We start from the raw sequence: 25,871 nt of genomic DNA, 5'->3' as shown, positions 1-25,871 counted from the left end.
TTCGGGGAACAGCTGTGGTGTCTCCAATTAAATGCATATTCACATGAATATATGTCGATGGGGTCCAAACTGGCGATAACAGACCAGGAGAGAGATCTTGGAGTTGTGGTAGATAACGCACTGAAAATGCCGAGACAGTGGGCGACTGCAATAAAAAGAGGCAAATGCTACCCTCGGGATTATTAGGAAGAAGCCTGAAAACAAACCAACTGAAAATAAACCAACTTCCCTGCATGATGAATCTATGGTGCAGCCTCATTTGGAATATTGTGTAAAGTTCTGGTCACCGTACCATAAAAAAGGATACAATAGCAGGGATGGCCAAACTGGCTTGGGAGCCACACATGTCTCTTTCGCGTATATTGTGTGGCTCTTGAAGCTTCCACTGCTTGGGGCTCTTTAGCTTGGAGAAACGTCGACCGCAGGGTGACATGAGAGAGGTTTGCAAGATTATGCAGGGGATGGAGAAAGTAGAGAAAGAAGCACGTTTCTCCCTTTCTCACAATACAAGAACTCGTGGGCATTCAATGAAATTGCTAAGCAGTCGGGTTAGAACGGATAAAAGGAAGTCCTTCTTCACACGTGGAATTCACTGGCACAGGAAGTGGTGGTGGCTACAAGCATAGCCAGCTTCAAGAGGGGATTGGATCAACATATGGAGCAGAGGTCCATCAGTGGCTATTAGCCACAGCCTATTGTAGGAACTTTCTGTCTGGGGCAGTGATGCTCTGTATACTTGGTGCTTGCGGGGGGGGGGGCACAGTGGAAGGGCTTCTAGCCCCACTAGTGGACCTCCTGATGGCCCTTGTTTTTTTTTTTTTGTGGCCACTGTGTGACACAGAATGTTGGCCTAGATGGGCCATTGGCCTGATCCAACATGGCTGCTCTTATGTTCTTAATGCCCTGTCAAGCTGGCTTGGAGAAGGCATTTCTCTCTTTAAGTTACTTTCCCAAGCCGTCAGCTGGCAGCTTGGAGAATGCATTTAAAGTTAATGTTGTTTTCTACCTCTCCTCCCTCCCCATTTATTGCCTGCCTGCTCTCAAACATCTGATATTCATGTCTTGTGGCTCTCAAGCATCTGATGTTTATTCTATGTGGCTCTTACATTAAGCAAGTTTCATAGAATCATAGAGTACACCCCTGTACTATAGTATTGGGGAAAAGTGCTGAAAAAGGTGACTAAATTACTGAGGAGATGAAACACATCACCTGTGAAGAAAATTAATTAGGTTGGGGCTCTTTAGCTTGGAGAGAAGACAGTGGAGGGGTGACGTGACAGAGGTTTATAAAATTATGCATGGGATAGAGAAGGTAGAGGAAGAAATCCTTTCCTCTCTTTCTCACAATACAAGAACTCACTGGCAATCAATGAAATTAATGAGCGTTAGGCTTAGAATAAAAGGAAGTAGTTCTTCACCCAGAGAGTAATTAACCTGTGGAATTCACTGCTGCAGGAAGTAGTGGGGGCTATAAGCACAGACAGCTTCAAGAGGGGACTGGATAAACATCTAGAGCAGACGCCCTTCAGTGGCTCTTAGCCACAAGGTATAGACAAAACATTGTCTGGGGCAGGGATGCTGTGTATCTTTGGTCCTTGGGAGGGGGCAACAGTGGGAGGGCTTCTGGAGTTCTGGCCCCACTGATGGACCTTCTGATGGCACCTGGGTTATGGCCACTGTGTGACACAGAGTGTTGGACTGGAGGAACCATTGATCTGATCCAACATGGCTTCTCTTATGTTCTTTTGTTAAAACTGGTCTACTCAGCTTCTCATTGGAAAGTGGCCAGCCAAAACTCTCCAGTGACTCGCACAAACCTTTCCCCAGCTTGAAGGTGTTGGACTGGAAGCGCCATTAGCCTGATGCATCATGGCTTCTCTTACGTTCTTTTCTTCACAGAACCCTGTGAATTAGGTTCGACCAGGGCTTTTTTTGAGCAGGAACGCACAGGAACACAGTTCCGGCTGGCTTGACTTCAAGGGGTGTGGCCTAATATGCAAATGAATTCCTGCTGGGCTTTTACTACCAAAGAAGCCCTGTGTGAAACAACGGTACATCAGAGGATGTGGTTTAATATGCAAATGAGTTCCTGCTGGGATTTTTCTGCAAAAAAAGCCCTGGGTTTGACTGAGAGCATATGACTGGGCCACAGTCAACCAGCAACCTTTTGTGGCAGAGTGGGAATTTGAACCCAAGTCTCCCAGATCCTAGTTTTTCTAACCTCTACACCACCCTGGCTGTCATTTTATGATCTTAATTACTGATTTTACACACATTATGTCACAACAAGTGCAATTTTATAAAGGGAACAGGGTAATATTAAATAGAATTGAAGAAGAGAAGATTGGATTTATATCCTGCCCTTTGCTGCCCTAAGGAGCGGCTTGCAGTCTCCTCTCCCTTCGCCTTCGCACAACAGATACCCTGTGAGGTATGTGAGGCTGAGAGAGCTCTGACAGAAATTGCGCTTGAGAGGAACAGTTCTGTGAGAACTTGGGACTGACTCAAGTTCACATCAGCTGGTGCAAGTGGAGGAGTGGGGAAACAAACTTGGTTCTCCCAGATAAGAGTCCGCACACCTAACCACTACACCAAACTGGCTCTCATAATTGGCTGGGGGGAGCTTTCATAAACAGAGAAAAGTTGCTGTTTATTGCATGGGAGGGGGTGCCTCTTATACTGTTTGCACTGCACTGTTTTCTAAATTTTGTAATCCACTTGTTGCATTTTTATGGATTGTTTTATTGGTTTTCTTCATTGCATCATTTCCCTCATTTTGAAGTCCACTTTGAGTCTCCATAAAAAGACAGACTATGACTCAATGCAATAAATAAATAGAAGTAACGAGTCTCTCTTCATTCCAGCAGGTGACATGAAAGTGGAGGAAATGACTCATCAAAAAAGTTCTGATCAAGCAGAAACCCCCTTGGAATTCACTATGGAAGAAGCTGTTGGGTGTTACGAGCAGGGGACAGTCCCTGAGAGTCAACAGAACCTTCCCTGTGAGAAAGGAAGCTGTACAGAGGAGAACTCTGGTGAGCTCCTCCAAAGCGTAGGCAGACAGGTAATCCAGAAGGGTGGGGATGCATTTAGTCTGAACCCAGCCCTCACAGGACCCCTGACAATGAACACAGAAGAGAAACGGTATAAATGTTTGATCTGTGGGAAAAGCTTCAACGTGAGATCAGGCTTGAAAGCCCATGAGAGGACTCACACTGGCGAGAAGCCGTACCAGTGCTCAGACTGTGGGAGACGTTTCAGTGTGAGCTCCAGTCTGAGTGTCCATAAGAGGACACACACAGGAGAGAAACCGCACCAGTGCCCACAGTGTGGGAAGGGCTTCACTGTCAGCTCGGCCCTGAAGCGGCACTACCGGACGCACACAGGGGAGAAGCCTTATGAGTGCTTAGTCTGTGGGATGACATTCTGTCAGAAGGCCGGCCTGCTCATTCACCAGAGAATCCACACAGGGGATAAACCCTGCCAGTGCTCGCTCTGCGGCCTAAGCTTCAGCGACACCTCAGGCCTTTTCATACATTTCCAGATTCACAAGGGAGAGAAACCATACCAGTGCTTCGAGTGCGGCAAAAGCTTCTACCAAAGGCGAGACTTCCTTAACCATCAGAGGATCCACCGGGGAGACAGACCTTACAAATGCACCGAGTGCGAGAAAAGCTTCAGCGTGAGCTCTCACCTGAAGAAACACCAGAGGATCCACACGGGGGAGCGGCCATTCCAGTGCCTGCAGTGCGGGAAACGTTTTTGTATGAGCACGGACCTCATTATCCATGAGAGGGCCCATGCCGGAGACAAGCCATACCAATGCTCCTTCTGCGGGAAGAGATTCTGCCGCAGTTCAGAGGTGGTGAGCCACGAGAGAATCCACACAGGGGAGAAGCCGTACAAGTGTCTGGAGTGCGGGAAAAGCTTCAGCGTGAGTTCACGCCTTAGCACCCACAAGAGAGTCCACACGGGCGAGAGGCCCTTCCAGTGCATGGACTGCGAGAAAGCATTCAGTTACAAAGCACACCTGGTCATCCACCAGAGAATCCACACAGGAGAAAGGCCATATGGATGCTCAGTGTGTGGGAAAGCGTTCCGGGCAAGAACCTCCCTCATGGCCCATGAGAGAATCCACACGGGCGAGAGGCCATTCAAATGCCTGGACTGCGGGAAAAGTTTCCTGAACAGCTCAAACCTCATCAATCACCAAAAAACCCACTCGGAAAGTAACAGATAAAATACAGAAGGTGGAGCAAGTTATGGGCTGGTGCAGCATCATGACCTCCTTGTCACATGCTGGATTCAATGAGGAACATTGATCGTTTTTTTAAAAAATTGAATTGGTTGCCTTCCATACTGTGCTAGAGATCAGCATGCAAATATTGTAATGAACAGTCCAGGACTGATTTAAGCAGGGCTTTTTTTGTAGCAGGAACTCCTTTGCATACTAGGCCACACACCCCTGATGTAGCCAATCCTCTAAGAGTTTACAGTAGGCCCTGTAAGCTCTTGGAGGATTGGCTACCTAAGAGGGGTGTGGCCTAATATGCAAAGGAGTTCCTGCTACAATCCGCCCACCCCTGGATTTAAGGAACAAGACCAGACAAATTGCGATGAGGTAGCATTAGGGAGATATGTGTCTTTATCTGCCCCATTTTCCTATATTGAAAACTTTTAGTTTAATGTTTTCCACCCACCCCAAATGGTTCAGGATGACAGTGGGAAACTGTGTGTCCCAACTGGGCGTATTGCTAGAACAAAGAAGATGAAGCCAGAAAGACATAAAAAGAACCCGGCTGGTTAAGACTTAAAAGTAAAGGTAGTCCCCTGTGCAAGCACCAATCGTTTCTGACTCTGGGGTGACGTTGCTTTCACGTTTTCACGGCAGACTTTTTATGGGGTGGTTTGCCATTGCCTTCTTCAGTCATCTACACTTTCTCCCCAGCAAGCTGGGTACTCATTTTACCGACCTAGGGAGGATGGAAGGCCCAGGTTCAGACTGCAGTACTGCAGCTTAGATGGGGTCCATCTAATATAGCATCCTGGTTCCCACAGTGGCCAATCAGATGCTTTTGAAAACCCACAAGTAGGGCAAAAAGGCAACAACTTCCCCCTGCTGTTTCTCTTCCCCCACCCGGTACTGATATTTAGAGATACAATGCCCTTGAATATGTAAATTCTATTCAGCTCGTACAAGCAGGGCTTTCTTGTAGCAGGAACTCCTTTGCATATTAGGCCACCCCCTCCCCCGATGTAGCCAATCTTCCAAGAGCTTACAAGGCTCTTCTTACAGGTGAACTTGTGGATCACCTGACAAAAATATGTAATTTTCATTGAAATTTGCCTCCATTCCTGAGGACTGGAAGGTAGCAAATGTCACCCCCATCTTGAAAAAGGGTTCCAGAGGAGATCTGGGAAATTACAGGCCAGTCTGACCAATACCAAGAAAGTTGGTAGAAACCATTATCAAGGGCAGAATGAGTAGGCACATTGATGAACACAAATTATTGAGGAAGACTCAATAACTGTAAGGGAGGATCTTGCCTCACTAACCTGTTACAGTTCTTTGAGGGGGTGAACAAACATGTGGACAAAGGGGACCCAATAGATGTTGTTTACCTTGATTTCCAGAAAGCTTTTGATAAAAGTTCCTCATAAAAGGCTCCAAAGTAAACTCAAGAGTCATGAATCAAAAACTGGCTAATTAATAGTAAAAAGAGAGTGAATATAAATGGGCAATTTTCACAGTGGAAGATAGTAAGCAGTGGGGTGCCGCATGGCTCACTACTGGGTCCCATGTTCTTTAACTTGTTCATTAATGATTTGGAGTTGGGAGTAAGCAGTGAAGTGGCTAAGTTTGCAGATGACACTAAATTGTTCAGGTTGGTGAGAACCAGAGAGGATTGTGAGGCGCTCCAAATGGATCTGTTGAGGCTGGGTGAGTGGGCGTCAACGTGGCAAATGAGGTGCAGTGTGACCAAGTGCAAAGTAATACACATTGGGGACAAAAATCCTAGCTATAAATACAAGTTGATGGGTTGTGAATTGGTGGAGACTGACTAAGAGAGAGATCTTGGGGTCGTGGTAGATGACTCACTGAAAATGTCAAGACAGTGTGTGATTGCAATAAAAACGGTCAACGCCATGCTGGGAATTATTAGGAAGGGAACTGAAAACAAATCAGCCAGTATCATAATGCCCTTGTATAAATCAATGGTGTGGTCTCATTTGGAATACTGTGTACAATTCTGGTCACCGCACCTCAAAAAAGATATTATAGCATTGGAAAAAGTTCAGAAAAGGGCAACTAGAATGATTAAAGGATTGGAACACTTTTCCTATGAAGAAAGGTTAAAACGCTTGGAGCTCTTTAGCTTGGAGAAACGTCGACTGCGGGGTGACATGATAGAGGTTTACAAGACTATGCATGGGATAGGGAAGATAGAGAAAGAAGTCCTTTTCTCCCTTTCTCACAATACGAGAACTCATGGACATTCAATGAAATTGCTGAGCAGTCGACTTAGAATGGATAAAAGGAAGTACTTCTTCACCCAAAGGGTGATTAACACATGGAATTCACTGCCACAGGAGGTGGTGGCGGCTACAAGCATAGCCAGCTTCAAGAGGAGATTGGATAAACATGTGGAGCAGAGGTCCATCAGTGACTGAGAACTCTCCCCAGAAGCTGCCCGTTAGCCACAGCATATTGTTGGAACTCTCTGTGGCAGTGATGCTCTGTATTCTTGGTGCTTGGGGGGGGGGGGCGGCACAGTGGAAGGACTTCTAGCCCCACTTGTGGACCTCTTGAGGGCACTTGGATTTTTTTTCTGTGGCCACTGAGTGACACAGAGTGTTGGACTGGATGGGCCATTGGCTTGATCCAACATGGCTTCTCTTATGTTCTCATGTTCTTATGTTTATGACCTACTATAAGTTCCAGGAGGATTGGCTGCCTCAGAGGTGTGTGGCCTACTATGCTACAAAAAAAGAGAGCCCTGTGTACAAGCAACAGCCATTGACAGGTCTGTTTTCTATGAAAGTGTCTAATTGCTTTTAAGTTTGTGTCTGATTCCCCTTTTGAGCTGCTGAGCATCACCATATCTGATGACAGAGAAATCAGTAAGTTAATTTTGTGTTGTGCACAGAACTGTTTTTGTCTGCTTGTTCTGAACCTGGAGCACCCCCCAAAATGAACCCATTATTATACTGAATGAAACCATTTGTTCTTCAAAGCCTGTCCTGTCTGCTCTGAATTAATGGCTCTCTAGTATATTAGGTGGAGGTCTTTCACATCATCTATTACCTGCTGTTTTTGGCTGGAGATGCCAGGAATTGAACCTGGAATCTTCTGTTTGCCAAGTGGAAGCTCTACCACTAAGGCATGCTCTCCCCTCCCCCCCATATGAATCTGCCTTTTACTGAGTTAGCCTACCTCATTCTTTTCACTGGAAAAGAAGAATATATTGGATTTATATCCCGCCCTATACTCTGAATCTCAGAGTCTCAGAGCGGCTCACAATCTCCTTTACCTTCCCCCCTTCCCCCCGCAACAGACACCCTGTGAGGTAGGTGGGGCTGAGAGAGCTCTTACAGCAGCTGCCCTTTCAAGGACAACTTCTGCAAGAGTTATGGCTGACCCAAGGCCATTCCAGCAGCTGCAAGTGGAGGAGTGGGGAATCAAACCCGGTTCTCAAAGATAAAAGCCTGCACACTTAACCACTACACCAAACTGAAGATGAAGATCACAACTAGGACTTTCTACATGCCAAGCAGATATTCTACTGTTACCCAAACTGGACCATGAGAGAGGGAAATTAGCTAGTTACAGGGTCTCCAGCCAATAAACAAAGGATCTTCTATCAGTGTATACAGGGGCCATATTCCAGAGCAATATTCCCATGAGAAAAAGAGATCAAATGATTTCAAACGAACTGGGCTATTATTTATTTGCTAGCACACAAACACACGCAGCTAGAAGCAAACTGGAAACCACAACCTTAAAATGCAGAAATAAAACCACTGATAGAAATCACCCTCTTCTTCCCAATAAACACACACACATGCTATGAGGATGGGGGTAAGGATGCGGGAAGAGACAAGGACCCATTTCCCACTCACCTTATGTCACTCTCAAGCTCCTCTTCTCAGTGGGGCTTCCCTCCGATTTCACACGATCTGCCCTGGGACTGCAGCTAGCATTGGCTTTTTCGTGTGGCAAACAAACCTCTAAAAACCAGTTTCTGTTTGCCGTGTGAAAAAGACGACGCTAGCTGCAGCCCCAGGGCAGATAGTTTGAAATCGGTGGGAAGCCCCGCTGAGAAGAGAAGCTTGAGAGCGGAGTAAGGCAAGTGGGAAATCGGTGAAGGTGAAGGAAGGAAGGAAGGAGTTTCAGAGGGGTGATACTTCCTGACCAAGGTGAGTGAGAAGCAGAAGCTGGCAGAGATTCTGTGCAGTAGAAGTCCAAGGTGGCAGAGTATTGAGAAGAAAAAGAAGAGCTGGTTTTATACCCCACCCTTCATTACCCGAAGGAATCTCAGAGCGGCTTACAATCACCTTCTCTTCCTCTCCCCACAACAGTCTGTGAGACAGGCAAGGAAGAAGATATTGGATTTATATCCCACCTTTCACTCTGAATTTCAGAATGGCCTACAATCTCTATTACCCTCCTCCCCCAACAACAGACACCCTGTGAGGTGAATGGGGCTGAGAGAACTCTCCCAGAAGCTGCCCTTCAAGGGCAGCTCTGTTAGAGCTATGGCTGACCCAAGGCCATTCCAGCAGCTGCAAGAGGAGTGGGGAATCAAACCCGGTTTTCCCAGGTAAGTCCGCGCACTTAACTATGCCAAACTGGGGAGCTGTGACTGACCCAATGTCACCCAGCTGGCTTCATGTGGAGAAGGAGTTGGGGAATCAAACCCAGTTCTCCAGGTTAGTGTCCACTGCTCTTAACCATTACATCAAACTGGCTCAAGGAGAGAAAAAGGGATATTCAGGTAGTAGGGAAATCTGGCACACTTTTCACTGACCTAGGCTAGTCCCTTTATGGGGGAAAATTCTGTATTTTGACATGGGATGCCACTTTCCCAGGGTCTTGATTGGACTAATAAAGTGGTTTGAATTTGGGCATTTTGAAGGTAACTGTCATCAAAATCTGGCAGGAAGATTTAGGGAGTAACACCTGACATTGTTGAGCAGGTTTAGCAAATCAACAAAGAACCAGGTGTGAAACAATGGTAAAATCGTCCCTTTGATGAGTTATCTAGGGTGTACCATATGTTAGGCTGCTTTGACCAATGGTTGGATCAGAGATGATACTTAAGGGTTGCCCATTAGCTGGAAATCATCCCTATTGCTTTGATGCGCCATCCTTTGAAGCAAGGGATATGATTGTATTATGCATATCTTGGAGCTTAAAAAGGTAAAGGTAATCCCCCTGTGCAAGCACCAGTCATTTCCGACTCTGGGGTAACATTGCTTTTACATTTTCACAGCAGACTTTTTATGGGATGGTTTGCCATTGCCTTCCCCAGTCATCTACACTTTCCCGCCAGCAAGCTGGGTACTCATTTTACCAACCTCGGAAAGATGGAAGGCTGAGTCAACCTCGAGCCGGCTACCTGAACCCAGCTTCTGCTGGGATCGAACTCAGGTCGTGAGCAGAGCTTAGGACTGCAGTATTGCAGCTTTACCACTCTGCGCCACGGGGCTCTTTATCTTGGAACTACATGTATGCAAATCGCTTATGCATCCCTGTGACCAGGCCTCAGATTCAGCGGGAGCTCACAGGAGCTCAGCTTCTGAACCTTTCTGAGAGTTCCACCTCCTTGTCCATTGAATAGTATTGCAGCTGCATAACAATCCCTGGATGAGCTCCACCACCTATTTTTCTACAAAACAACCCCTGCCTGCGACACCTTACCTCCATGATACAATGTACCGTGGTCATAGCAGAGCAAAGTCTATTTTCGGAGATGCATCCTATGGATCCCCATTGCACCAGTTTGGTGCAGTGGTTAACAGCACAGACTGTAATCTGGGAGAATTGGATCTGATTCCCCACTCCTCCACATGAAGCTGCTGGATGACCTTTGGCCAGTTGCAGTTCTCTCAACTGCAGATCTCTCAGAGCTCTCTCAGCCCCATCTACCTCACTCTGTTGTGGGAAGAGGAAGGGAAAGGAGATTGTAAACCACTCTGAGACTTCGAGTGAACGGGGGTGTAAATACAATCTCTTCTCGTATTTTCTCTTCTCCCCTTCAAAACAATTAAATTGTGAATCAGATTGGGGGGGGCTCACAGTAGGAGGAGAGGGGAGGAGTCTCACACTACCACTGAGCCACAGCCCCTCATTCATAGGCAGTATACCTCTGAATAGCAGTTTTTAAGGAGAGTCAGTTTGGTGTAGTGGTTAAGTGTGTGGCCTCTTATCTGGAAGGACCAGGTTTGATTTCCCACTCCTCCACTTGCAGCTGCTGGAATGGCCTTGGGTCAGCCATAGCTCTCGTAGGAGTTTTCCTTGAAAGGTCAGCTGCTGTGAGAGCCCTCTCAGTCCCATCCACCTTACAGGGTGTCTGCTGTGAGGGGAGAAGATATAGGACATTGTAAGCCACTTTGAGTCTCTGATTCAGAGAGAAAGGCGTGGTATAAATCTGCAATATTTCTTCTGGGACCAATGGGACACAGCTTGCCTTCTGTAACTATCCAGAAAGCAAAAGAATAGATCCATGTGTGACTTGAGTTTCCTCTAAAAAACAGAAAGTGGACATTGGCCATGATTCATCATTGTGTCAGAACTGTAAGACGTCCCCGTGATGGTGGCTCATTAAGAAGAAGAAGATGAAGATATTGGATTTATATCCTGCCCTCCACTCTGAATCTCAGAGTCTCAGAGCGCTTCACAATCTCCTTTATCTTCCTCCCCCACAACAGTCCCCCTGTGAGGCGGGTGGGGCTGAGAGAGCTCTCACAGCAGCTGCCCTTTCGAGGACAACCTCTGCCAGAGCTACGGCTGACCCAAGGCCATTCCAGCAGCTGCAAGTGGAGGAGTGGGGAATCAAACCCGGTTCTCCCAGATAAGAGTCCACACACTTAACCACTACACCAAACTGGCTCTTAATGATTTAGAATTGGGGGTAAGCAGTGAAGCGGCTAATTTTGTCAATGACACATGAACTTGTTCAGGGCAGTGAGATCCAGGGAGGACTGTGAGGCAATCCAGAGGGATCCATCAAGGCTGGGTGAGTGGGTGTCAACATGGCAAATGAGGTTAAACTTGGACAGGTGCAAAGTAATCCACACTGGAGCCAAAAATCCTAACTATAAATGTAGGTTGATGGTCCTAACTGGTCAGGAGAGAGATCTTGGAATTGTGGTAGATAACTCACTGAAGGTGTTGACTAATGGTGTGAATAAACATGAATGAATAGTAACAGAAGTATACATTGATGGGTCTTAAACTGATGATAATGGACCAGGAGAGAGATCTTGGGGTTATGGTAGATAACTCAATGAAGATGTGAACTTGGGATGCAACTGCAATTTTTAAAAAGGCAAATGCTGCGCTGGGGATTATTAGGAAGAGAGCTGAAAACAAATCAGCCAGTATCATAATGTCCCTGTATAAATCGATGTTGCAGCCTCATTTGGAATATTGTGTACAGTTTTGGTCCCTGCACCTGAACAAAAGATATGAAGAAAAGTTAAAGAAGTTAGGGCTCTTTAGCTTAGAGAAATGACAATTTGAGGGGTGACTTGACAAAGGTTTATGAAATTATGCACGGGATAGGGAAGGTAGAGAAAGAAGTCCTTTCCTCCCTTTTTCACAATACAAGAGCTCGTGGGCAATCAATGCAACTAAGGAGAATTAGGGTTAGAACGGATATAAGGAAGTACTCCTTCACCCAAGGAGTAATTAACCTGTGGAATTCACTGCTGCAGGAAGTGGTTGGTGGCTACAATCACTGACGGCTTTGAGATGGGATTAGATAAACATGGAGCAGAGGTCCATTAGTGGGTATTAGCCACAAGGCTCCTGGGTACACCAAGTTGCCCCCTGGCGCAGAGTGGTAAAGTTGCAGTAGTGCAGTCTGAACTCTCTGCTCACGACCTGAGTTCGATCCCAGGCGGAAGCTGGGTTCAGGTAGCCGGCTCAGGTTGACTCAGCCTTCCATCCTTCCGAGGTCGGTAAAATGAGTACCCAGCTTGCTGGGGGGAAAGTGTAAAAGACTGGGGAAGGCAATGGCAAACCACCCCGTAAAAAGTCTGCCGTGGAAACGTGAAAGCAACATCACCCCAGAGTCAGAAATGACTGGTGCTTGCACAGGGGATTATCTTTACCTTTTATAGATGGAACACTGTCTGGAGCAGGGATTCTTTGTACTCTTACTGCTTGGGGGGCAACAGTAGGAGGGCTTCTGGAGTTTTTGGCCCTGCTGATGGACCTCCTGATGGCACCTCGGTTTTAGCCACTGTGTGACACAAACTGTTGGACTAGATGGACCATGGGCCTGATCCAACATGGCTTTTCTTATATTCTAATGAGGAGCTGGTTCTCAGCCTCCCCAAAATACATATTTACTAGGAGAGAGTGAGAAGCCAGTACCTCACCAAGTGAACCCCACAGTTAAAAGAAGACGCCGGTGGTTTTTGGAAGAGGTGTCATTTCTTGGGGGTGGGGGGGTACGCACATTAGGCTCAGAGTAGATAAAAGGAAAAACTTCATCCAAAGAGTCATTAACACGTGGAATTCACTGCCGCAAGAAATGTTGGCAGCTGCAAGCACAGACAGCTTCAAGAGGAGGCTGGAAAAACATATGGAGCAGAGGACCAGCAGTGGGAGCAGACGTGGGTGTTCTTGGGTACCCCTCCCATGCAATGTAAATCATGCAGGAGGGGGCAGCCCCCAGCCTCTCAGCTTTCATCCTTTGGTGGTGGCAGGGGGGGAGGGAGGAAGGAGGGAAGGTCAGGGTGGGGACCCAACAGGAAGTCAGGGGACAGGGTCCCCATAGGCCCTCCTGTTAAGGTTGCCAAGTCCAATTCAAGAAATATCTGGGGACTTTGGGGGAGGAGCCAGGAGACTTTGGGGGTGGAGCCAGAAGAAATTGGGGGGTGGAGCAAGATGTTGACAAGCACAATTGATCTCTGAAGGGTGTTCTGGCCATCACATTTCAGACTGCATACCTTCTAAATGCCTTCGCTTCATCAGAAATAATGAAGGATGGGGGCACCTTCTTTTGGGTCCAATCCTTTTGAAAATTTTGGGGTATTTTGAGAAGAAGAACTGGATGCTACGCTGCATATTTGGTGCTTCTATGGCAAAAAAAAACAGCCCCCCCCCCGAGCCCCAGATACTTGCAGATCAATTCTCCATTCTACCCTATGGGGATCGGTCTCAATAGGGGATAATTGTGCCCAGCTCAGTAGACATTTCCCTCTCCTCCCCACCCCCCCACTTTCTGATGATCCTGAAATGGGGAGGAGGGCCTCCAAACCAGGGGACCCCCTGCCCCCACCTGGGGATTGGCGACCTTAGTTCAGGGTTTTTTCCTCCCCCATTTAATACATCGATGCCTGGGAAAATAATAATTCCCCCCAGGAGAACAAAGAGCTATATAACAAATGAAGATCTGGACAGAAAAGTTTTTCTTCCCGTTATGTATGTGGACTCAAGGGAAGACTTTGGTGTTTCCGCCTGGCTCATTGGAGCCATACGGACTGAGCTTGGGTACTTGGGAACAAAGGGCTGTAGGATTCAAACCCTTGCAGCCCAGGACCAATCACAAGCCTTCGCTGGTTTGAATGACCCAATAACGTGCTTGCACGGGAACCCAGAGATGTATATAAATTCGGCCCATGGGCCCCAACAGCAGTCCTGTACTTTTACTATGTGATTTCTATTAAAGAGCTTGTTATCACTTACTCCGAGACTCTGCCATGCATATAACCCACTATATTACAGTGCCAACGAAGGTGGGATCTGGAAGAGCGAGGTCCAGGGCACCCCAACACCGCCAAGCGCACCGAGCTCTAGCGCCGCCGCGCAACAGCACTGCCGCACAGTCCAATCATGGCTGCCGTGTCCGGATCGCAAAACTCCATCCCAGATTTCGACACAGCACAGCCCGAGGCCTGGGAAGCCTGAGTCAAAAGACTCAAGTACTACCTCGTGGCACAGCAAATCAAGGAGGATGAACACAAAATCAAGAAGGCCATCCTGCTGAGTAACTGCAGCATTGCCACGCTACAGCTAGCGGAGGGCCTGGTCACACCAGAGATGCTCGAGGCATCTCCCTTCGACAAGATCATTGAGGCGCTGACCGGCCATTTCATCTCAAAGCCTACCGGCCATTTCATCTCAAAGCCTACTCTTCTCACTTGGAAGCTACAGTTCCTCAACAGCTTCCAGGAGCCAAATGAGACCGTAGCGACCTTCCCAGCCCGCCTGCGAGTCTTGGGTAGGAAGGCGGAGTACGGCGCATAATTGGAGGAGAACCTGCTCGTGAAGTTCACTCACGGCCTCAAGGATGGGAAAGCACGTCGAAAAATCAGAGCCGACCTTGGAGAATGCCCGACAAATAGCCACCGCCACTGAGGATGCGCACAAAGAAAAGGCCCACCGCCAGGGACCAGCGCCCACCAGCTGTGACCGGCCACAGAATCAGATGGGGATGACGCCCTCAAGCTGCATCAGGTGTCCCAACAAAGGCCCAGGCTGTGAACAACAGAATCGACCACCCCAAAGACTTGCACCAGCCGTGGGGAGCCACACAAGCAGCACACGTGCAAGTTCAGGAGCACGACCGGCCATACATGCGGGAAGGCCGGGCACATAGGCCGGGTGTGCCGGTCGGCGGTGCTGCGCCAAGGAAAACTTCCTTGCCAACAGAATGGCCGCCGCCACGAGGTCACACTGGTGGATGACATCTAGGCACTCACCACTTTGGGAACCCAGGTATGCCAGTTGCCCATTCCCTCCCCGGATAAATATTACATGACTGTGTTCATGAAAGGCAAGCCCTGCAAAATGGAGGTAGACTCCAGGGTGGGCCAGACAGTCATTTCGGCACACATGTTCAGGGAGATGTGCCCCAGGGGGGAAGCTCAATTAAAACCAACCTCATTCCTTGTCCGGGACTTTCAAAAGTGGGAGGTTGCAGTCCGGGGAGTGGGCCTGGTCCACGTTAAGTACGGAAAGTTCAAGGGCGAGCTCCCCCTCATCATCGTGGAGGGCGATCTGTGCAGCCTTCTAGGTCGGTCCTGGTTCCAGGCACTGGGCATCCAAGTGACGGGGATCCATTACACCCCCGTTCAAAGGGATTTTCAAAGGTTGTGCGAAGAGTTCCCCAAGGTTTTCGACGGAACTCTGGGGACATACACCGGGACCCCTGTAACCTTACAACTAGACCCCAACGTGCAGCCCATACGACTGAAGGCCAGGCGGATGCTACTAGCTCTCAGGCTGAAGATCAAAGAGAAGCTGGACCACCTTGTGGCCCAAGGGGTTCTGGAACCAGTCGCTAATGCAAAGTGGGAGACTCCCATAGTAACCCCGATCAAACCCAATGGCAGCATACATATCTGCGCTGACTATAAATGCACAATAAATAAGGCGTTGCAAGGCCATGCATACGCTGTTCCAGTGGTGAACCATGTGTTAGCATCCCTAGCGGGAGCAAAAATCTTTGGGAAACGATCTGGCACAAGCATACCAACAGCTCCCTTCGGATGCAGACACAGCAGAAGCGCAAACTATCGTAATGCACTGGGGGGGGGGGGCCTTCAAGGTTAGACGCTTGCAGTTCGGCGCCAGCGTGGCTCCGGGACTGTTTCAGAACTTAATGGATTCCCTTCTTAAAGGCACCCCCAGGGTACAGCCATTCTTCAACGATGTGCTGATTGCGGCAGCCACCGAAGACAAATTTGGCAACTGCCTCCAAATGTTGTTACAGCGTTTCGAGGGGGCAGGGTTAAAGGTAAAATGGGAAAAATGTGTATTGGGGGTGCCCACCATAGATTTTCTGGGGTATACGGTGGACGCGAGCGGCATTCATCTGGCCCAGGACAAAATAAAGGCCATTTGTGATGCGCTGGCTCCCACCAACAAGGCTGAGTTACAATCGTTCTTGGGAATTCTCAATTTCTACCATCCTTCCCCACAAGGCGGCGGTAGCAGAGCCCTTACACAGACTGCTGTGTTTGGGGTCGTCGGCAAGCCACCGTTTTCCAGGTGGTAAAAGACATTTTGACTTTTAATAACTTGCTGTCGCACTTCGACGAGCAGCTACCCGTCGTGCTTGCGTGTGACGCCTTGCCTTACGTGTTGGCCCACAGGCTGCCAGATGGGCACGAGGTCCTGGTAGCCTATTATCCAAGGACATTACAAAAACCAGAGCGAAACTACGTTCAAATAGACAAAGAGGGCCTGGCTATCGTGGCAGGCGTAAAAAAATTTCACCATTACTTGTACGGCCGGCCCTTCATTATCTTGACAGACCACAAGCGCCTGTTGGGCCTGTTCGCCCTCGACCGACAAACGCCCCAGATTCTTTCACCGCGGGTGTTGAGGTGGTCCATCTTCCTAGCGGGTTACCTGTATGACCTTAAGTACCGCCCTGGGAAAGCGATGGGTCATGCTGATGCCCTGAGCCGCCTGCCGCTGTCCTCCATGGACCAATACCCGGCCCCGACGTTCCAGAAAATGTCAGTGGAAGCCCTTCCAGACCGCCCGGTGTACGCAAAGGACATTGCCTGCTGCTCTTCCAAGGACAAAACTCTCTCCTGAGTTCTGAACTGGGTGTGGAGGGGGTGGCCAGAAGGACGGGTGGGCTTGGAATTCTCTGCGTTTGCGTCTTGCCGGGACGAACTGTCTGTGCATAAGGGGTGCCTGTTGTGGCAAAGTAGGGTGGTGGTGCCCCAGGTACTGTGGCAGCGAGTCCTAATAGCGCTGCACGAAACCCATCCGGGAATTGTATGCATGAAGGCGCTGGCCTTCAGCTATGTATGGTGGCCAGGAATTGATGACCAAATTGAATCCTGGGTGGCCCAATGTCAACCATGCCAGGAGACCCGTCTGGAGCCACCCTGTGCCCTGGCCCAACAGTGGGAGTCCACTCACAACCCCTGGTCCCGCCTGCAACTTGACTTCGCGGGGCCTTTCCAGGGGCATATATTCTTCCTTATTGTGGACTCCTAACTCCAAATGGCTAGAGGTAGTGTCAGTGGTCTCCACCTCTTCTCGGGCAGCATTAGGGGCACTACACAGGGTATTCACCACACATGGCCTCCCTGACACGTTAGTATCGGATAATAGGATGGCCTTCACCTCGGCCGAGTTTCAGGATTTCTGTGGCCGAATTTAATAAAACACATAAGGTCAGCCCCCTTTCACCCAGTCACAAACAGCCAAATGGAAAGAATGGGAAGCACACCTCGCTGAGTGGGAGTGGGAAGCACGCCTTGTTGAGTGCTTCTTAGTGCAACATTCCACCCCCAGTACGGTCACCGGCTACAGCCCAGCAGAGTTTCTCATGAGCCGGCAGCTGACAACCCTCCTGGATCGCATACATCTGGACCGTGTGGCCGAACTACAAGAGGTACCAGAGGCGGTCTGGGCCCCCCGGAGGTTCAACACAGGGGACTTAGTGTTGCCAAAAACTTCGGGGGGGGGGGGCCAGCATGGATACCAGCATGAGTATCCCAAGTACTAGGGGCCATCATGTACGAAATCACCTCAGAGGGGGGATTCACAATAAGATGACACATTGATCAAATATGTGCGCGAGAGGCACCTGGGGGTAATGATGAGAACGCAACCTCTCTGGCTCCTGCTCGTGGCGAAACAACCCCTGAGCCGGAGGAAGCAGAAGAGACAGCAGCTACATCTGTGCCAGAACCAGCGGAACAAACGGGACCACCATCAGCACCAGAAACCTCGGAGGACCCAGTCCAGCCAGCGGATTCCCCCTTGGCACCAGGGCCTCCACCAGCAATGCCTGAAGAAGAAACCGCGTCGCCAACAACCACTGTAATCAGGTGGTCGACGCGAAAGCACCCCAAGCCGGCATACCTAAAAGACTATGTCCGCTAGGGGCTTGCAAACAAAGAGGGGAGGGATGTTATGTATGTGGACTCAAGGGAAGACTTTGGCGTTTCTGCCAAAGAGCAAAGAAACCTTTCCAGCCACTTCTGTTGTACAGTACTCCGTTTGGGTCTGATTGGTCCATGGAACTACATTTCCCAGAAAGCCTTGCGAACACCAGCGAGGTCAACCTTGCCTTTTTTGCCCGGCATCAAACCCAGTGGTTTTTCTTCGAGGTGGAAATTAGGGGAGCATGGAGTTCCTCAGGGCATCTCTCCTTTCTCCTTTCCTCCGGCTGCAGGGAGAATTGGGCTTTTGCACGTCTGCAGGACAGGTGAGTTGCGGATTTCCTAAAACATGTCTTGGGGAATGACAGGGATGGGAGGGAAATGTGTGAACAGGTAAGAGGAGTCGAGAGGGAGATGGGGTGGGGAGGGGGTGCTGGTTTTTTCATACATTTGAATGTGTTCCCCGCAACCAAGTTGGCCTTGGTTTATTCTAAACAGCTAGACCAGGGGTGGCCAAACTTGCTTAACATAAGAGCCACAGAAAAGAAATTTCAGATGTCTGAGAGCCACAGGCAGGCAAAGAGATGGGGGGTAGTAGGGAAGGAGAGATGGAAAGAAAGCAACTTTAATTTTAAACCCATTCTCCAAGCTACCAGCTGGCTCAGAGAAGTGGGGGCTTCAAGAGCCACCCACACAATATGTGTGAAAGAACCACATGTGGCTCCAGAGCAACAATTTGGCCACTCCTGAGCTAGACGGACACCCTAATCTGATTCATCCGAGTTCATTATCTGGTTTTATGGCTTTGTGGTTTTTTGCATGCTCTGCGACTAACACCTAGGTGTTTGGCCATATTTGGCCATAATATTTTGCTCCTAGAATGGAATGAAATACTGTTGCTACTTCTCAAGATGATTCCAGTGAGCATCACCCTGAAGAACATCTCTGAACTGCAAACTGGTCTGACAGTTTGTTTTGTGGAGGAGGGTGATCATTTTCACGCTCACCTTCCTGCCATCTTGGGCGCAATGCTCCCTGTAAGCTGTGGAGTCTTGTGAGAAAAATCCTAGTTTGTGAGCTACCAACATTCAAGTTGTTAGCTGCTGCATCAATTAGCTTGCTCTGGGGCCATCCTTCCTGAGCTAAGACAAAAATGTGTGAGTCGGAGGCTAAAAAACCGTGAGCTAGCTCACACTAACTCAGCCTAGAGGGAACACTGCTTGGGAGTAAACCGCTACTTCCACTGCAAAACATTGGAGGGAGTTTCTTTTGCTTTTGCTGATATTTCAATTCCCTACATTTTTGGCATCACAGCTACCACGATGCTGGTGGCCAACTGTGACACTGCTGGCTTTTGTTTTATTATACATTTTTAAAAAATTCTGTCCCCCACCCCAGTATAGTAATTTTTCTACAACGTGCAAATTGATGGTACTTAACATTCGCACATACGTATCTTTGGCTTGAGCCTTGTCTTTTTCATGAATTCCAACATCTGTTGAGTGATGCAGTAGTTTACTTGCAGTTCAAGAACATGATGTACAAACTACCACCTTTCCACAATGCACAAATATCTGAAAAGGTAAGAAGGACTCCTTTAAGTGGTGGAAAGCTAGTCCAAGTGAAATTAATAAAAGGGAACACAGGCAATGGCAAATCAAATGCAAGACTGTGATCAGGCAGGCAAAAAGGGACTATGAGGAGCATATTGCAAAAAACATTAAGACCAACAATAAAAATTTATTCAAATATATTAGAAGCAGGAAACCAGCCAGGCAGGCAGTGGGGCCCTTGGATGACCAAGGGGTCAAAGGATTACTGAAGGAGGATAGGGAAGTGGCTGAGAAGCTAAATGAATCTTTTGCCTCCGTCTTCACTGTAGAAGATGAGAAGTGTTTGCCTGCTCCAGAACCACTTCTATTGGAAGGGGTATTGAAAGATTGAGGTGACAAGAGAGGTGACAAGCTTGAGGTGACAAGAGAGGAGGTCCTACAACTGATGGACGAATTAAAAACTAATAAGTCACCAGGTCCGGATGGCATACATCCAAGAGTTCTGAAAGAACTCAAAGTTGAACTTGTGGATCTTCTGACAAAAATATGTAATCTTTCATTGACATCTGCCTCTGTTCCTGAGGACTGGAAAGTAGCAAATGTCACCCCCATCTTTAAAAAGGGTTCCAGAGGAGATCCGGGTAACTACAGGCCAGTCAGTCTGACTTCAATACCGGGAAATAACACGAGTTATTGAGGAAGACTCAGCATGAGTTCTGTAAGGGAAGATCTTGCCTCACTAACCTGTTACATTTCTGAGGGGGTGAACAAATATGTGGACAAAAGAGACCCGATAAATATTGTTTACCTTGACTTCCAGAAAGCTTTTGATAAAGTTCCTCATCAAAGGCTCCTTAGTAAGCTTGAGAGTCATGGAGTAAAAGGACAGGTCCTCTTGTGGATCAAAAACTGGCTAATTAATAAGAAGCAGAGAGTGAGTATAAATGGGCAGTCTTCGCAGTGGAAGACGGTAAGCAGCGGAGTGCCGCAGGGCTCAGTACTGGGTCCCATGCTCTTTAACTTGTTCATTAATGATTTGGAGTTGAGAGTGAGCAGTGAAGTGGCCAAGTTTGCGGATGACACTAAATTGTTCAGGGTGGTAAGAACCAGAGAGGATTGTGAGGAACTTTCTGGTCATTTTCAAGGTCCTGTTGCAAGGAGCAGGACTCTCAGTCCCCATTTTTGTTCTGAGGCATGGCCTCAGGGTCTCCTGTTACCCAGCATCTGGTTACCACGAGGACCAAATGTGTCTTTGGGGCTCTCCTGGAGGGTTGGCCACTTACACACCTCCCTCCTTCCTGGAGATCTCTCTTGTCCAAATAGTGTGTCCCAAAGTGGGGGAAACTGTGGTACAGAGAGTGTTACCAGTAGGCCCAGCAGCGTACATCATTCTCTTCTCGTCATTCTCTTCTCCTCACAACAACCCTGTCTAGTAGGTCTCTCTAAAGAAGGTATGACTCGCCCAAGGTCACCCAGGAAACATCCATGGACATGTCTTGGGTATTAGAAGCCAGCTGTCTTATATCCTTATCAGACACTAGACCACACTGGCTCTGTTAGCTGAGGGGAATTCCCTTTGTTTCGTCCTGGAGGAGACAGTTTCCATTCTCCCTGCCTCTTGGCTACTCTTGAGTAACCATTGCTTCCATTGCAACCACCACAAGGATGTTCTGGAGATTATCAGGGCCAGAAAATTTCAGTTTCCTCTGTTTCTGGCATTGCTACTGCCAGGATCATCTTAAAACTGGTTTCCTGATAAGGTATGCCTGCCATTAAAAGTTAGACAAGTCCCTTTCGTAATCAAAACCACACCCCAACCCGCTCCCTCCTCTCGCCAAACCTTGCTGTGCTTGCAGTGTTCCTTCATGCTCCAAAACTGTAGTATTTGATTTCAAAACAGGGATCATTGTAAAAATGAGAGGAATAATAAAAAGGAAGCTGAAGTTTCCCCTTCAGAAGGGGAAACACAAGAAAGTCAAATTACTAGAGCAGGGGTGTCAAACATACGGCCTCTGGGCTGGAACCAGCCTGCTGAGGGCTCCTATCCCGTCTGCAAACAACTAGCTGTCTCCTGCTTCCTTTCCTGAAACTGCCTCTCTCCTTACTTCTCCAGGGCTAGTGCTCCATCGTCATTCACTTTCTCCCATCTCCCTCAATCTCTGGGGAGAGATACTAAGCCAGCTCCCTTCCCTTCATTGGCTAGCCCCCTTCCTTTCTCCTTTGTTCTTTGGTATGCGATTGCAATAAAAAAGACCAACGCCATGCTGGGAATTATTAGGAAGGAAATTGAAAACAAATCAGCCAGTATCATAACGCCTCTGTATAAATCGATGGTGCGGTCTCATTTGGAATGCTGTGTACAATTCTGGTCACCGCACCTCAAAAAGGATATTATAGCATTGGAAAAAGTCCAGAAAAGGGCAACTATAATGATTAAAGGTTTGGAACACTTTCCCTATGAAGAAAGGTTAAAACGCTTGGGGCTCTTTAGCTTGGAGAAACGTCGACTGCGGGGTGACATGATAGAGGTTTACAAGACTATGCATGGGATGGAGAAAGTAGAGAAAGAAGTACTTTTCTCCCTTTCTCACAATACAAGAACTCGTGGACATTCAATGAAATTGCTGAGCAGTCGGGTTAGAACGGATAAAAGGAAGTACTTCTTCCCCCAAAGGGTGATTAACATGTGGAATTCACTGCCACAGGAGGTGGCGGCGGCTAAAAGCATAGACAGAAGAGAGGAGGGGATTGGATAAAAATATGGAGCAGAGATCCATCAGTGGCTATTAGCCACAGTATATTATTGGAACTGTCTGGGGCAGTGATGCTCTGTATTCTTGGTCTTGGGGGGGCAAAGTGGAAGGGCTTCTAGACCCACTTGTGAACCTCCTGATGGCACTTGGGTTTTTTTTTTCTTGGCCACTGTATGACACGGAGTATTGGACTGAATGGGCCATGGGCCTGATCCAACATGGCTTCTCTTATGTTCTTAAAAAGAAAAGAAAATCCCAGAGAGACACAGATAAGATCATAAGAGAAGCCATGTTGGATCAGGCCAATGGCCCATCCAGTCCAACACTCTGTGTCACACAGTGACCAAAAAAACCAGGTGCCATCAGAAGGTCCACCAGTGGGACCAGACACTAGAAGCCCTCCCACTGTGCCCCCCCCCCCGCCACAACCACCAAGAATACAGAGCATCGCTCCCCCAGACAGAGAGTTCCAACAATACACTGGGGCTAAAAGCCACTGATGGACTGCTGCTCCATATGTTTATCCAATCTTCTCTTGAAGCTGTCTATGCTTGCAGCCGCCATCACCTCTATTTTTTAAAAAATCTATATATTAAAAAAACTTTTCAGAATGAGCCAAAATAACTTCCTTTTAGTTCCCTTTCCCTTTATCACAACATATCTCTTTCTGAAGCCTCTTCCTTTCTTTTAACATGAGTGTGTGTCTCTGTGTGTAACTATACCCAGACTTATCAGGTTTCAAAGTAAACAGCAGAGTAGGACAATCTCAATATAAATTTTGCTTGTCAGAAGAATCCTCCCTCCCTCCTTCACTCTCTTGCTTTTCCCCTCCCCCTCCCTTCCTCCCCTATTCTTCCTCACCATCTCAGTCAGTATGTAGCAAACAATAATGGCAAAGGAAGGGGGAAGAGGAGACCTCAGCCAGTGGTGGGGAGGAGGCTTGGCTCTGCATCTTGCCCCACATGATTAACGCAGATGGGCAAGAGCAAGCAGTGACATAGTGGCAGTGGCAGCCCTGGGGAAGGAAGCAGTAGAGAGCCAGTTGCTTTGGGCCAAATAAGACCCCTGGACAGGCCTGTTTTTGCCCATGGGCCATATATTTGACACCCCTGAGATTCTAAAGGACACTGTCACATGTCTCTGACTGACAGAATCCAAGGCTTGAAGGATGACAGTACTATCTAGTTGCCTTGCAATGGCCATTGGAGGTATTTATTTCTAACTTTCAATATACTTCCCTCCAAACAGATTTTTCTGCAAGCCTGGGTCATTTCTATGTTTCTAGGAAAATCTTGTGTTGTCAATTCATTCTACAGTCTCTTGGATTAAGTATTTCCATAGTCTATGCCTTTTATTGAAATAAAAAGTTTTTCAATAAAACTTAAATATTTTTAAAAAGCATTTCTTTTCCTATTCTGTTTCGATTTATTTCCTTTGGTCACCCAACTCTCCTTTTCCAAGACATCTTGCTGTGAGGTTAAATATTGCTGAGGTTTTTTAGGACCGTGACTCTTGTAAAAAAACATTGTTGACTATTGACTATGCTAACTGGTATTGTTACCTATTCCTATTTCATTTTGATCTGTCCTTCGCATTTGCAGATGCGAGGGAGATGGGGAGTGAGAAGGACTCAGGAAGAAGAGTTGTGGGAAAAGACAATGATCTGCAGGTGGAAGCAAAATTTAAGAATGGAAAGAGCTTCTCTTCAAAGACCTATCTACGTGAACATCAAAAGATTGACACAGGGGAGAAGCCCTATAAATGCTGGGAGTGTGGAAAGTGCTTCTCTCGGAATCGCTATCTAATAGTACATAAAACTATTCATATTGGGAAGAAGCCGTATAAATGCTTGGTGTGTGGAAAGTGCTTCTCTTTTAATGGTGACCTAACTAAACATAAAAAGATTCATACAGGGGAGAAGCCATATAAATGCTTGGAGTGTGGAAAGAACTTTTCTCAGAATGGTAACCTAGCGAAGCATCAAAGGATTCATACAGGGGAGAAACCATATAAATGCTATGAGTGTGGAAAGTCCTTCTGTCAAAAAGGTGGCTTAACTGTACATCAGAAGGCTCATACAGTGGAGAAGCCATATAAATGCTTGGAATGTGGAAAGAACTTTTCTGAGAATAGCACCCTGACTGTACATCAAAGGGTTCACACAGGGGAAAAGCCATATAAATGCTTGGAGTGCGGAAAGAGATTCTCTCACAATGAAAACCTAACTGCACATCAAAAGATTCACTCAGGAGAGAAAACATATAAATGTTTAGAATGTGGAAAGTGCTTTGCTTGGAAGTGCAGCCTACCTGTACATCAAAGGATCCATACAGGGGAGAAGCCATATACATGCTTGGAGTGTGGAAAGTGCTTTTTTCGGAGTGACTGCTTAATTACACACCAAAAGATTCATGTAGGGGAGAAACCATATAAATGCTTGGAGTGTGACAAGTGCTTCTCTCACAAAAGTGGCCTAACTAAACACCATAAGGTTCACACAGGGGAGAAGCCATATAAATGCTTGGAGTGTGGAAAGTGCTTCTCTCAGAATGGTGACCTAACTAAACACTATAAGGTTCACACAAGGGAGAAGCTATATAAATGCTTAGAGTGTGGAAAGTGCTTCACTCTGAACAGCAGCCTAACTGCACATCAAAAGATTCACACAGGAGAGAAACCATATAAATGCTTGGAGTGTGGAAAGTGCTTCTACCAGAGTGGTGACCTAACTAAACATCATAAGATTCACACAGGGGAGAAGCCATATAAATGCTTGGAGTGTGGAAAGTGCTTCTATCAAAAAGGCGGCTTAACTGGACATCAGAAGGTTCACACAGGAGAGAAACCATATAAATGCTTGAAGTGTGGAAAGTGCTTCTCTTGGCACAGCAGCCTAACTGTACATCAAAAGGTTCACAGTGGAAAAGCCATATAAATTCTTGGAAGGTGGGAAGTGCTTTTCTCAGAATGTCGACTTAACTGCTTCTCTGAGAATGCCAGCCTAGTTACATATCAAAAACTACACGCAGGAGAAGCTATATAAATGCTTGGAGTGTGGATAGTGCTTCTCTTGGACTTGCATCATAACTGTACATCAAAAGGTTCACTCTGGTTTATTCTAGAATGCTACAAATTTTAAAATCAAACCATAACAATTCAAGAAATCTTCTAGGCAAATAAAAATATGAAAAAGGATAAAGCTGCAGTCTTAATGATACCATTACAGAAAGTTATGAATGAGAGAAAAGACTATATCCCCAACGTGGCAAGGGGCATATATAATGTTAATTTATAAAGAAGGCAGTGATGTGATGATGCCACAATCATACCGAACTCTTCCTCTGCTGAACGTAGATTACAAAATTTTTGCCACAGTGTTGGTAGAAAGACAAGACAAGGTACGCCGAATCTGAATCACACTGATCAAACAGGCTTTGTACCAAAGAGGTATATGAAAGATAATATACAATGTATAGTA

The 25,871-nt window shown here is 47.3% G+C and overlaps 1 protein-coding gene across 1 annotated transcript in view; it reads left to right on the top strand.

Annotated features, from left to right (window-relative positions):
* LOC132571872 (uncharacterized) overlaps positions 1–25,328 on the top strand; it is a 58,008-nt gene extending 32,680 nt beyond the window's left edge. The window contains exons 11-17 of the mRNA XM_060238663.1: positions 2,868–4,237; positions 14,177–14,456; positions 15,859–15,974; positions 16,229–16,701; positions 17,495–17,594; positions 18,242–18,413; positions 23,995–25,328. Coding sequence (XP_060094646.1) covers positions 2,868–4,237; positions 14,177–14,456; positions 15,859–15,974; positions 16,229–16,701; positions 17,495–17,594; positions 18,242–18,413; positions 23,995–25,328 — 3,845 coding nt within the window. The remainder of the gene's footprint in view (positions 1–2,867; positions 4,238–14,176; positions 14,457–15,858; positions 15,975–16,228; positions 16,702–17,494; positions 17,595–18,241; positions 18,414–23,994) is intronic.
* Positions 25,329–25,871: the final 543 nt, after the last annotated feature.

The sequence above is a fragment of the Heteronotia binoei genome, chromosome 5 (assembly GCF_032191835.1).
Source record: "Heteronotia binoei isolate CCM8104 ecotype False Entrance Well chromosome 5, APGP_CSIRO_Hbin_v1, whole genome shotgun sequence".
In the NCBI taxonomy this organism is placed as follows: Eukaryota; Metazoa; Chordata; class Lepidosauria; order Squamata; family Gekkonidae; genus Heteronotia; species Heteronotia binoei.
The sequence above is the reverse complement of the archived record's forward strand: the minus strand, read 5'-3'. Positions and strand labels throughout refer to the sequence as shown.